The following is a 14141-nucleotide window of genomic DNA, read 5'->3' as shown; positions in this document are numbered from 1 at the left end:
GCTGTGTCTGAAGTTTGACTTAAGAAAGAATGAGTGATGGTCCCAGATTTTCCACCCAGCCCGGTGCTTTCCAAATCGAAGGTACCTTGGAACCTTAGAAACAGTGCACTCCCAAGAACGAAAATGAAACATCGTAAAGCGTCTTCTCCCGTGACACAGTCTGTTGTTCTCGAATAGCACAGGCCATGGTGCCTGATCATGAACTAGTCACCCAGCCGTCTGTCTCTGTCTTTGCTGCTGTCCACCCCTCTCAAGCTCCTCTGAGGGAGGGCAGTTAAACGTACGCCCCAGAAATAAAAAACACCAGACCTGATAAATAAGACGCCGTGTGTTGAACCACAGACGAGGATAAACGCGCCTCTCTCGGGTTCCAATGGTGACCCTCCTATATTTGCTGGGGCCAAACGCTCAGGCTGCAGCTAAGCTGATGTTCCAACCACCATCCCAACTCAACGTTACAGCTTGGACCCGGTCCCCTGCTCTCTGGCAGGTGCCTGATGTGCGGCGGCCGAGGGGTCTGCGTATGCCCAGTGCCGGAGTAAGCTCGGCCTCGCGGGGGCACCTCTTCCCGGGGCATCCTGGAGCTCGGGCCGCAGTCACGGACACATGACCACGGCCGCCACGAACCGGGAGGCGAGGCTCACCTGTGTAATGCCCACCTTGCAGACCGCCGTGGTGGTTGCAGACGGCATACAAGTCGTACAGGAAGTCCCACGGGCAGCTGGCGGGCAGGCAGGCCGGCTGCTCCCAGGAAGGCCAGGGGCCTGTCGCGGGCTTGGGGCCCGCGTTTCTCTGGGCCACGTGGGGGGCCATGTTGAGGCCGGAGAGCGGAAACTTCACCAGCGTGGACAGCTTGTTTCTCCTCTCGCCCACCTGACAGAACCTTTTCAGGTGGATGATGAGGATGTCAGGCAGGGTCCAGAGACTCAGCTTCACCGTGCCCTGCTGGAGGGCCTTGCAGTGTGGACACTTCCACGCATCGTCCTGAGCCAGCTGGAAAGGAAACCACCGGGACCGTGAGGCAGCCCGCTCCGCCGCACCGCGGCCACCCGCCCCCTTCGCAGCCCCGGGCGTGCACCCTCCCTCCGGGAGACACCTGCTCCTCCTTGGTGTAGAACTGAAAGCACTCGTCCAGGGTGCAGCTGGGTTGCTGGTGCGCCTCCTGCTGCCGCCACACGCTCTCCGCGTCCTGAACCCGCTCCTCCTGGGGGCTCCCGAACAGGCTGCCGGGAGAGGAAGCCGACGGCATTGGGGCTTCTCACCTGTCGCTACTCACGGCACCCACCAGGGGAGGCCAAGCCGCCCCAGCTGGCGCTCACTCTCTTTGAGGAGAATTCCCGGGGTCTCCCCTACCAGCTCCAGCTGGTAGCCAGCTCCACAACCGATCTCACGGTTTGTGAGTTCGAGCCCCGCGTCGGGCTCTGTGCTGACAGCTCGGAGCCTGGAGCCTGATTCGGATTCTGTGTCTCCCTCTCTCTCTGCCCCTCCTCCACTCACGCTCTGTCTCTCTCTCTCTGTCTCTCTCTCTCTGTCTCTCTCTCAAAAGTAAATAAACATTAACAAAATTAAAAACTAAAATAAAAAATTTCTAAAAAAACGAACAAAAAATACATGTCCTAGAAGCTGCTGGTTGCCCCACAATTTTTGTTTTCCTCTCTTTCCTCAATAAAAAAGTGATGTATGAACCTTCTGGTAAGTGCCCTTTAAGAAAAGGAAGCATCTCTTGGCCCTCTCCCTTCTCCTTCCTGCTAACTGGCATGCAGACTTATAGGATACACCTGGAATAGTCCTCTTGGACCACAAGGTTACTTGACCAACACAGGGCATGCTCAAAAAAAACCAGAAACTTGGGGGGCACCGGGGTGGCTCAGTCAGTTAAGCACCCAGCTACGGCTCAGGTCACGATCTCACAGTTCCTGAGTTGGAGCCCCGCATCGGGCTCTGTGCTGACAACTCAGAGCCTGGAGCCTGCTTCAGATTCTGTGTCTCCCTCTCCCTCTGCCCCTCCCCTGCTTGTGCTTGCGCGCTCTCTCTCTCTCTCTCTCAAAAATAAATAAACATTAAAAAAATTTTTTTTAATGCACAGAATTGTCATTAGCATTTTCTCAGAGGCCTGGATCACGTGGCATTAAGGAGGTGTGTGCACTGTCTTCAGTCACATTGGGGGGAACCGGGCACAGGCAGACTTATGTGTACAGCCAGGCCTTTCTCTCCTCCCCACTGGAGCCCAGTGCTGTTGAACTCACCGCCCCTTGGCATCACTATCCCACTCCACGGCCAGTTTGACGTGTGGGGGGCCTCCTGGCCTCCTGGGGTGCAGAGCCCTGAGGAGAGAACGGGGAGCCCATCAGAAAGCACGGGGCCTCCTTCCCACACCTCTGCCTCCAACCCCAGGACCCGCTGTTCCAAACAGAAACAGCAAAACTGAGGGTAACCCAGGCTGGGCATCTGGGGAGTTGGGTCTGCTGAAGGCTTCGTCCGGAACCCACCACCCCTGACCGTTCTCCACTGGCTCCCTTGTGAGCAAGGACACAGATCCACTCTCCCACTGAAGCCTCAGCCATCTTCTCGGTGTCTAGAGGGCAGTGCCACCTGGGTGTCCTATGTGATGCCCCAATTCCGACGATGCCTCCTACGGGCCTCTAACTTTGCTTCTACCGCAATGCGGAACAGGCACCTCTCGACCGCATCCACGGCCTCAAAGGCCTTCCCCTTCCAGACCCTCAAAGACGCAGAAACTCTCAGGGTAAACCACCCCATAAGCTCTTCCCAGCTGCTTGGGCTCAGCCCGTTTCAGACGAGGCAAGGAGCGAGCGGAGAGGGCGAAGCTTTGTCCCGAAATCCACAAGACACAGACGAGTGACGACAACGTCTGTCTGTACCCGAGCATTTAGAATGTATTACAAGAGGGGCGCCTGGGGGGCTCAGTCGGTTAAGCATCCTACTTCGGCTCAGGTCATGATCTCACGGTTCGTGAGTTCGAGCCCCGCATCGGGCTCTGTGCTGATGGCTCGGAGCCCGGAGCCTGCTTCGGGTTCTGTGTCTCCCTCTCCGTCCACCCCCCTCCACTTGTGTTCTGTCTCCCTCTCTCTCAAAATAAGTAAATAGTAAAAAATAAGTAAATAACTGTCACGAGAAAAAAGTGGGGGTGTCACATGCGTCCCTAACTGTCACCAGGAGCATTCTAAAACAGGCTTTGAGCTCACGGAAGGTACAAAATCCTGTAGGTGAGCACTGCCAGGTCTCGGCTGGAATTGTGTTAACAGCGTGCTGAGCAAGAGGGGGTGGGGGGGGCACGGAACGAGGTGTGTCTGGGGCGAGCCCTCCCAGTTCAGCGAGCCCTGCTGACGGGAGACAATGACATTCCATTCTGGGGAAACAGTCGACAGACAGGATACGCTGTCATCTGAGCCACATCCTCGACTCAGCCTCACGGATAAACCCAACGTACTGAGCTCCTTTTTCCTCAACCCTCAGTCTACTTTTCGGTTGGCGTCTACATTGGGAGGGCAGAAACAGCTGGTAGCTTCAGGCCCTAATTCTGTCCTACAAAACCCCTGGGGGCGCAAAAAAAGGGAGAGGTATGGGTCTAACAACGTGGAGTTCGCCCCTCGCGTGGAAACACCGTTCAGGAGACAGCACGATCTCCCCTCCTGATCCCGGCCTTGACTCAAAGGAAAGAGGGCATCACTCGGGGTTTATGGAGGGAGGGTGAGATTCCAAGCATCACAGGGACACGATCCCTACCCTCTACCCTCTCTGACGGAGCTCAGCGTCTAACGGGAGAGACGCATAAGCGATGGCTGCGAATGCCCAGAGCGTTTATAGGGCCTCGGAGGAAGGACACCAGGGCTGCCGTGAGCCCAGAGGTTTCCTGCATAGGATGAGCAGGAGACAGCCAGGCGAGCAGAGAGTGGTGGGGAGAATGGCCCTGCAGGCAGAGGGCTCGGCGGGAGCAGAGGGCAGGGCTTGCGCTGGAATGACCTCAGCCCGGTGAGGGGCAGGCCACACAGGGAGATAGGGGCGGGTGGCGAGCTCTGCCACCAGGAGCGTGGACCGTATCCCCGTGGGCCACCGGAGGGTTTCAGACACACAGGGAGGGAAGGGGCCCTGGTCTGGAGGCTTCCGGGGCATCGGGCCAAGGGGCTCCATGGGCCCAAACCGAGGCGTTGGTGGTGAACGTGGACACGGGGAGCAGAGCTGAGTAGCTGCCAGGGTTTGGAACAAGAAGGCTTGAGGATGGGCTGAAGGTGAGGGAAAATGAGGAACAGAACTCAAGAATGGCTTTCAGGTTTCCAGCTTGGGTCCCTCAGTAGACACATGGCCACCATTTTGACACAGGAGACAGGAGGAGGAGAGGCTTGAGCAGGAAGAGCTCCGAGCAGCAAACGTTTGGATGGCACATCTGAGAGACGGTTAAGCAGGACAGGGGTGGGGGTGGGGGAGGCAGGCTGTATCTCAGGGATAAATTTAGGCTGGAGATATGGGTCTCTAATGGGGGAGAGGCAAACAGGCCTTTAATTTTTTAATTTTTAAAAAAATTTTTTTTTAAAGTTTATTTCTGAGAGAGAGACAGAGCGCGAGCGGGGGAGGAGCAGAGACAGAGGGAGACACAATCTGAAACAGGCTCCAGGCTCTGAGCTGTCAGCACAGAGCCCAACGCGGGGCTCGAACCCACAGACCGCGAGATCATGACCTGAGCCGAAGCCGGACGCTCAACCGGCTGAGCCACCCAGGCGCCCCTTTAATTTTTTTTTAAGGTTTATTCATTTTTCAGAGAGAGAGACACAGAGCATGAGCGGGGTGGGACAGAGAAAGAGAGAGAGATTCTGAAACAGGCTCCAGGCTCCAAGCTATCAGCCCAGAGCCCAACGCGGGGCTCGAAATCACGGACCGGGAGATCACGACCTGAGCCAAAGTCGGACGCTTAACCGACTGAGCCATCCAGGCACCCCAGGCCTTTATTTACTTATTTTTTTTTAATGTTTATTTTTGACAGAGCGTGAGTGGGGGAGGGGCAGAGAGAGAGGGAGACACAGAATCTCAAACAGGCTCCAGGCTCTGAGCTGTCAGCATGGAGCCCAATGTGGGGGCTCGAACCCACGAACCGTGAGATCATAACCTGGGTCAAAGTCAAATGCTTAACCGAATGAGCCACCCCAGGTGCCCCTAGGCCTTTCGTGTTTTAAAAAAATATCACATGGGGCACCTGGATGGCTCAGTTAAGCGTCCGACTCTTGATTTCTGCTCAGGTCATGATCTTTCGGCTTCGATCATGCCTATGATTGATTAATCATCGGCTCTTGGGGACTGAATTCCATCTCCAGCCCCTCTTGGCTCCCCGGAGGTCTGGGGATGGGACTGGTAGTTCCAACCTTTAATCACATGACTGGCTGTTCTGGCAACCAGGCCCCATCCTTAGGTTCTTTCCAGAAGACACCTCAATCATATAAACTCAGGTGTGGTTGAAAGGGGCCGTTACCACCAAAAGCATCCCAAGGGTCTTCTGCGCTCTGTGTCGCGAGACCCGTTACTATTTCTTATTGGAAACCACAATATCACGTCTACGTTATAGATTTGTTCAGCTTTTGCGGACCAAGCCAGGAAGTTAAAGATGGGATGGACCACGCTGTGTCTGTGGGAAAAGGAGCAAACGCGCTAGAAAAGTCGTAGCGCGCCTCTCCGTTATCACGGTGCCCGTGGGTGCTGCCTGGCACGGCCGTGGGGGTGGGCACACCGGCTTTATGCCTCAGTCGCAGCCAGAGTGTTCTTTGGTTCGAGCAGAATTCTCCTCTACCCCAGACGGGACATCCAGGCTCAATTCAGAAGCATGACCTAACTGAACGCATTTGGGTTTCTCGCTCAGGCGGAAATGGGTTCCAATTCAGGCTCGGCCATTAGCTCCACACATAGGAGCGAGTCAACTAATCCCTAAGAACCTCGGTGACCCCTCATCTTCAAAGTGGCCATCACAGCCCTTCTCTAGACCTATGGGTTGAAGACACAGAATGTGTCTAAGGGCCTAACACGAGTGGCCGAGACTGGAAGGCAAGTTATCAAGAGCAGCTAAGATTACAACCAATTTACTAACCCAGAACCTCAAAGAAGTCTGGTCAAATACAACTGCACTCATTCTCTCACCAAATCTGGAACAGTCCTCTTACCTGTCAACTGCCCAGTGACTGAGGGGATGGCTGTCCTGGGGGGATAAGTAGCTGCAGGCCAGAGAAAGCCCCACCACCCGGATGGAGAACAGAGACCCTGGGTTCTGCTGAGACAAAAACACAGCCACCGGCTCATCGTCACGTTGATTTCGCCGAGACTCTCAGGTGCAAATAAATTACTCAAAGACCGTAACCCTTTTTGTTTATAGTCTATGTTGAGTATTCCCTTAAAAATTAGTATTCAAGGGGTGCCTGGGTGGCTCAGCCGGTTAAGCATCCGACTCTTGATTTCAGCTCAGGTCATGATCTCATGGCCGTGGGATCGAGCCCCATGTCAGGCTCTGTGCTGAGTGTGGACTCTGCTTGGGATTCTCTCCCTCCCTCTGTGTCTGCCCCTCCCGGACTCACAAGCACACACTCTCTCTCTCTCTCAAAATAAATAAACATTAGAAAAAAATTAGTATTCAAAACCTAGAGATACAAAGGTCTTTGTTTTTTCCAGAAGATACACACTGTACCTTTTAACGTGGTGATCTAACACCGTGTAATACATTAAATCTTCCAAAACCATGAACCGTGTTTTATTTATTAGTTTTTAATGTTTATTCATTTTTGAGAGAGAGTGACAGAGTGTGAGCAGGGGAGGGACACAGAATCCCAAGCAGGCTCCAGGCTCCGAGCTGTCAGCACAGAGCCCGACGCGGGGCTCGAACTCACGGACAGTGAGATCAGGACCTGTGCTGAAGTCGGATGCCCAACCAACGGAGACACCCAGGTGCCCCAGTTAGCATCTGTTTTACATAGGAAATGCTTAGTGAGTATTTACACACTTCAAAACAAGCCACATAGGGAAACACTACATCTGTTTTTATTCTAAGGTGCGTGGGTGTTTTTTTCCATATTCTAACATTTCTGAAATTGAAGGCAGTCTTAAAACATTCATGAAACACAACATTATTCACAAAAGTCAAAAGGTGAAAACAACCCAAGTGTCCATCAACAGATGAGTGCATAAACACCCTGTGGTCTACACACGCAATGGAATATTACTCAGCCTTAAAAAGGAAGGAAATCTTGACATCTGCTGCAGCATGTGTGGACCTTGGAAAGGCTCTAAGCCAGACACGGAGGGACAAATACTGCATGATTCTGCTTTATGAGATAGGTAGAGTAGGCAAATTCATAGGGACAGAAAGCAGGGTGGAAGCTGCCAGGGGCGAAGGGCTGGGGGCTTGGGGAGTCATTACATGGGCACAGAGTTTTTGTAGGGATGACGAAAATTTGGGGTGAGGATAATGGTGATGGTCTTACAACATCAGGAATATAACGAATGTACGTTCATGAATGGTTAAAATGTTCTGTATATTTTACCACCATTAAAAATAATCAACGGGGGTGGGTGGTGGTACCTGAGTGGCTCAGTCTGTTGAGCACCTGACTTTGGTTCAGGTCATGATCTTGCAGTTTGTATGTTCGAGCCCCTCATCGGGCTCTGTGCTGACAGCTTGGAGCCTGGAGCCTGCTTTGGCTTCTGTGTCTCCCTCCCCCTCTCTCTCTCTCTGCCCCTCCCTACTCATGGTCTGTCTCTCTCTCTCAAAAATAAACATTAAAAACAAATTAAAAACAAAATCTATGGAGTGTCCAAGTAAAGCAAATATAGTTCTTAAAATGGTCAGAGATGACCTCAGCTGTAACTAGAAAAACAAAGAAATTTCCCTCCCAACAAATTCATTCTGTCCACCAGATCGGTTATTTCTGTAAGACATTCTTCTGTCCTTCATTCGTAGCTAGGGAAATTCATTTTAGAACCCTCATTATTTCCTTTTTTTTTTAGTTTTCTTTTTAAATTTTATCTATTTTTTGACAGAGAGAGCACATGGGAGGGGCAGGGACAGAGAGGGGGGGAGAGACAGGGAGAGAGACACCCAAGCAGGCTCTGCACTGTCACCTCGGAGCCTGATGCAGGGTTTGAACCAACAAACCGTGAGATCATGACCTGAGCCTCAATCAAGAGTCGGACGCTCAACTGACCGAGCCACCCAGGTGCCCCGAACCTTCACTACTTTTAATCTCTTTGGCTCAAGGTTAAGAATTCTCAATGTGTTCTTTTCAAATGATCACCATCCCGAGCCAGGATTTAATATGGTGCTGAAACGTGGTCAAACGGATGGGCTCTCCTAGGAGCCTCACAACCATTCAGAACACATCATTCCTACAGAAAATCAGGCCCATCCACACATGTACCAGTGAGTCTGTAAAAAAGCATCCATAGTGCGAGGCTGCCTCTATTAGCATTTTGCTGGCCCCACTGATTGCCCAAGGGGCTTCTGAAAACTAACTGGCCGGAGAGGTACGGAAGCAAAGTGCGGGTATGACCAGGTGGAGAAGGAAGACAGCAGAGTTCAACCATCACATAAACGTGGTCTCACACTTGCAAAAATCAGGAGCACAGGGTTCGGGGAAACCTGGAGCTATTACAAGAGATTCTGACCTACTTAGAGAGAAGTTAGAATCTCTAATTTGGGCACCACGGCAGATCTGCTGGGCAGTCTGTAGAGCAAAAAAAAAAAAAACCAAAAACAAAAAATCCTTTAAGAGATAAAGGCGGGTATGGATGCAGAGAAGGTCTTTGACAAAGTGTTATTTCCCGTAAATCCTGAATTAAATGAATGGTCTTCCCGGAGCAGGAAGGAGCACGGATTATGAAGTCCTGACATACAGAACAGTCAGAGGGAATTGACATTCTGGGGCTCCCGACCTGTCCCTCAAAATTTTGACATTGTCTGTTGCAAGCAGCCATTGGAATATTGTCTGATACTCTAGGGGCTAAAAGGAATGGTTTCAGCGCCTATCGTTTTTATTTGGAAACTACCAATCTGAGAATAAATAAATGAGCAGGGCCAAAAGGGGTTTTGCCTTTGAGTTTGTTATTTAAAAAAAATTTTTTTTAATGTTTATTTTTGTGAGAGAGACAGAGAGAGACAGAGCATGAGCAGAGGAGGGTCAGAGAGAGAGAGGGAGACACAGAATCCGAAGCAGGCTCCGGGCTCCGAGCTGTCAGCACAGAGCCTGATGCAGGGCTCGAACCCATGAACTGTGAGATAGTGACCTGAGCCGAAGTCGGATGCTCAACCGACTGAGCCACCCAGGTGCCCCTGAACGCTCTCATTAACAGCAAATTCTTGTCTGTCCCGAGCTACGCCTAGATGCCTACCCCCGTCTCCAGCCACCACAGCACATGCACACACACTGACCTGGAGGGGGGCCTCACTCTTCATGAGATAGCGGACCTTACTGAGAATGCATTGTTGGAGCTGGACCCAGGAAATGGCTCTGTCTTCCCGTATCAGGAAAGGTGGCCCAAACCTGAAAAATCCAAGGTCTTCGGGTTATCTCAGCAAAGGAAAAACCAACAATACTCGACAATCATGAGCGTTTGCTCTGCTCAAGACCACCGCTCCCAGCATAATACAAAACTGCCCGTCCGAGAACCGTTGCTGTGAATGGACGCACTAGGTTAAACAGTAGGCCCAGAAATGCAAAGCCACAGAGAGACACAGTGGTGGCAACAGGTGCCTGCAAAGGATCACCCAGCTGGGGCTCTCCTCCCCATGGCAGAGTAAGAGAACCCCGGAGCCAGAGGGAGGCGAGGCAGGGGTTAAGCCAGAGGGAGCCCAGTGCAGCCGACGCACCGATGGTTTTGCGTATCAGGGGCATTCTCATCAATGGGAATCTTTTCCGTATCCCCAGCTGATGAACGCAACGCGGAAGGCCTGGAGTGCCAAGAATGCCAGACGTGGCTGCGGCCACAGTTCCGTGGCTCGGCCGTGGGTACCGCTGGACAAATCACCAACCACTGACTGTCCCGTGGCCACATCACGCAAGGTTGTATGGAGGTCCAATGGGATAGGAAATGTCACACTGTTGAACAAACTTTGCTGAAACACAGCACACATCTGAGGTGGTGCGTCCGGAGGGACAGAGGCACCGTGTGCCGTCTTCTGGGTTTATTGACCTTATTCTCTACTGTTAGGCATTTGGGCTGCTTCCCACTTTTTAATTTGAGCGATGCTTGCCTACGGCAGGAGCAACATATATTCTTGTACATATACCTATGGGTGCACGTGACTGACTGTTTCTTTGGGATAACATTCCAGAAGCGGATATGCAAGACCAAAGCTATTCATACCCAAGCTGCTCTCCACAAAAGCCACACCATCCACACCACACCATGGGCCCCATTCCCTTGACACTGGCCCAGGATGAGTATTGTCAGGTTTTAAAAGTCCTTTACCAATCTGAAAGGTGAACAGCATCTTTCTATTGCAATTAGAACTTCTTCTGCTACTAACAAAGCGGACCATTTTAATCTGTGCTTGTATTTCTTCCGTGAGCTAACATTAATCTCTGTGTCTCGTTTTACTAAGAGTATTTCTCTCACTAATTTCAGAGCTAGGTTTTACACGATAGATTATGAGCCCTTCACCTGTCATCTGAGGCAAATATTTTCTTCTTGTTTGTGCTTAAAATGTTAAATGCATCTAAAACGTTAGCCTTTTTCTTTATAGCCTTCTGCCTTAGGTGTTAAAATAGTCCCCACCCAAAGATATACATATTTCCCTACATGATTTTCAAGTTATTTTATGGATTCCTTTTCTATAATTAGTTCTTCAATTAATCTAGAACATATACATGCAAATCTATGGTGGGAGTAAAAAAATTGATTATATCAAATAAAAAGCAATAAATTTGCCCCCCCTTACATATTGAATAATTCATTCATTAGTAATATGAAATATACCATTTTTATCATACAATACTTAATTACACTTTGGCCTATTCTGTTACAATGATTTCAATGTATATTCTTCTGTCTATACTACAATTTTTTGGCTTCAAGAAATTTTTTTTTTTTTTTACTTATAGCCTATATCATAATTAAAAAAAATCTTTTTTTAACATTTATTCATTTTTTGAGAAGCAGAGAGAGACAGAGCATGAGCAGGGAAGGGGCAGAGAGGGAGACACAGAATCTGAAGCAGGTTCCAGGCTCCAAGCTGTCACCACAGAGCCCGATGTGGGACTTGAACTCATGAACTGCGAGATCATGACCTGAACCGAAGTCAGACACTTAACCAACTGAGCCACCCAGGCACCCCGCTATTGTCTTTTCTTTTTTTCTTTCTTTTTTTTCTTTAAATTTTTTTTAAGGTTAATTCATTTCTCAGAGACAGAGCATGAGTGGGGGAGGGGCAGAGAGAGAGGGAGACACAGAATCGGAAGCAGGATCCAGGCTCTGAGCTGTCAGCACAGAGCCCGATGCGGGGCTCGAACTCATGAGCTGTGAGATCATGACCTGAGCCAAAGTCGGACACTCAACCGACTGAGCCACCCAAGCAAACCTATATCATAATTTTTAATAATTAAAACTTTGTTCTGTGTTTTTGTTTTAATGTTTTTTGTATTTTTGAAAGACAGAAAGATCATGGGAAGGGGAGAGGCAGAGAGAGAGGGAGACACAGAATTGGAAGCAGGCTCCAGGCTCTGAGCTGTCAGCATGGAGCCCGACGCAGGGCTCAAATCCACGAAGTGCGAGACCATGACCTGAAGTTGGACGCGTAACTGACTGAGCCACCAGGAGCCCCTCGTTCACCATCTGCTTAAGGCGGTTACTGATGATCCTCATGATAAGAAAGTACCTTACTCCCAGTTGATTAACCTTGAGAATGGATGTTTGATTGTATTAAATTCGAATTACTCTAGACGGAATTCCAAGTCCATGCCCACACATCCCAGGCATCACATAAAAAGAAGATGGAATGAAACATACCTGCTGGCCTGCTGCCCGGACCCCGCCAAGTTACAGAGGAGGATCAGCACCTTGTTCTCACTCTGGACAGGCGGGGGTAATCGTTGACCCCCATGGGCTGCCAAGCGCGGGGAGATGGAAAGACCAGGTGGGTGAGCTAAAGAGAGAGAATTACGGTGCATTCTTAAAGAATTCGCTGGGGCACAGCCCCGGCTTCTCCTGCCCCTCTTCTCTTTTGAGCATCTATCAACCACCCCTGGGAGACTCCAGAGCACTTTAAGGAAAGAGATATTAAGATATGTGACCCCTGTGCCATCTGATACCTGGTATACAAAGGTCATATACGTGGTAGTGAATTTGCCATTGTGTTCAGCCCGTAATATTAAAACGTGGGCAGGGATTTTAGTGAACACTTCCCAAAACCAATCTGAAAAATACTCCAAAATGATTCGGGCTGCTTTTATGCCTTGATCAGAGAGCCATGAGTTGGCTCTGGCTTTCTCAGCCAACGAAAGAAGAACACATAGAAGGTAAGAATCTTCACCCTTGAGGATGTGGAAGAGTTAGACAATCTTCAATTTCCACTCCGGTCTGAAAATTTGACTTTCAAAGCACAGGTGTGTTACCTTTGACTGAACCTGACATGAAGGCCTTTTCATTGAACTATAACATAATCAGGGCCAGTCAATGCCCTGTTCCAGATTCCAGGCACAGGGGCTCCCTGTTGACTCAGAGAAACCAGACACCTGGTTCCCATGGCCTGCCACCTAGGCTGGCTGAGGTTATGACCAAGGGCACAGGATTCACTTGGGCTATATGGCAACGCTGGCCCAGGCTCCTCCAAATACAGGCCTTCTTGACTAGCTAATTGGGCCAGAATGTATAATGAACTGCCACGGAAGACTGTCGGATACTGACCTTCTAGGCCAGTGCAAAGTTCAGGAAAAGCAAGCATCAGGAAGTGGGGTTGTTAACAAAAGTCATTTAATAACCTTTCTGGCCATCTACTGCTCCAATCTGTAACCATTTTACTTCAAGCAAACACAGGCCTTGAACTACAAGAGTCCTAAAGACAAAGATCACCCGGGCACCTATTCTGAATAGTGATTCTCAAAGGGTGGTCCCAGGACCGGCAGGAGCAGCACCCCTGGGAACCCGTCAGACATGCAAGTTCTCGGGTCCTACCCCAGACCTACTCAACCAGAAACTGTGTGTGTAGGACTCACACCTCTGCCTCAACAAGCTTTCCATGTGACTCTGATACTCATCAAAGTTTTGAGAACCCCTGAGTGATTAGATAATTCTTGATAATCAACCATCTGTATAGCAAATATCAGAGAAAATAAGCCTGACAGGTCCAAATTCAAAAAGTAAATGTCTTATGCCTTAGCATGCAAGGAGTACACTCTCAAATGTATAACTCATAACATCCAAATACGGTTACGCAAAGCAACATCGTACCCGAGAGCATCTCCTGGCCAGGTGGTGGAGGGGCGTGGAAGGCATATACATTATCTCCCTCTGCAATGGTATTCAGGTCCTCTTCATCAAAGAAAGACCGCTGGAATCCACTGGGACACAGTTCAACTAAGATCACCTGGAATAAGGAAGATAATTTTCCCTCTTGATTTCTCAAAGGAAACTTAAGCAAGAAATCTAAAAGCCACTGATAGTCTCAAACATCTCTTTTACTCTTTTAGGTGAAAAACACTACTTATTTTTCATAATAAAACAGAATAGGTATAACAATTAGATTGGCCACAGATACCCCAATGGCAACAATCTCTTCCCTCAAACTGCTGAGGGAAGAGATGGGGGAAGAAAATTGGAGAGGGGGGGGATTTGTTTTTAAATTTTATACCCAGTTAAACTATCATGCAGGCAATGACAATACAATAAAGCTCTCTTCAGATGAAAAGTTAAGAGTGTTTACTGTTAACAGATCTCCAGTGAAAGAACTTCTAACTAGTTTTGCCAACTTTATTCACATCACGGTAAATGTGGAGTTTATTTTGATGGAACACCAGGATAAGCAGAAGTTGGTCTTGTAGTATAGAAAAGGGGTGACCACCTTGAGGGTCCTGTCACCTCGAGGGCTGAAGGAATCAACATCTCAACACATCTAACCCATTCAAGGCACACTAGCTACAAAATTCTCTTGTAAGAGA

General features: G+C 49.7%; 1 protein-coding gene across 6 annotated transcripts in view; it reads right to left on the bottom strand.

Moving 5' to 3' along the window:
• The window catches only part of USP43 (ubiquitin specific peptidase 43), a 63559-nt gene that overhangs the window by 20627 nt on the left and 28791 nt on the right, over positions 1–14141 (bottom strand). For 3 of the 6 annotated variants that reach the window (XM_053211871.1, XM_053211870.1, XM_053211865.1), the window contains 7 exons: positions 13435–13570; positions 11995–12130; positions 9419–9530; positions 6165–6271; positions 2247–2324; positions 1097–1223; positions 645–993 (listed from right to left, as the gene is read on the bottom strand). In XM_053211871.1, the coding sequence (XP_053067846.1) occupies positions 645–993; positions 1097–1223; positions 2247–2324; positions 6165–6271; positions 9419–9530; positions 11995–12130; positions 13435–13570 (1045 nt within the window). The remainder of the gene's footprint in view (positions 1–644; positions 994–1096; positions 1224–2246; positions 2325–6164; positions 6272–9418; positions 9531–11994; positions 12131–13434; positions 13571–14141) is intronic. The other 3 variants (XM_053211867.1, XM_053211869.1, XM_053211866.1) reach the window with 3 other exon arrangements.

The sequence above is a fragment of the Acinonyx jubatus genome, chromosome E1 (assembly GCF_027475565.1).
Source record: "Acinonyx jubatus isolate Ajub_Pintada_27869175 chromosome E1, VMU_Ajub_asm_v1.0, whole genome shotgun sequence".
Classification (NCBI taxonomy): domain Eukaryota; kingdom Metazoa; phylum Chordata; class Mammalia; order Carnivora; family Felidae; genus Acinonyx; species Acinonyx jubatus.
The sequence above is the reverse complement of the archived record's forward strand: the minus strand, read 5'-3'. Positions and strand labels throughout refer to the sequence as shown.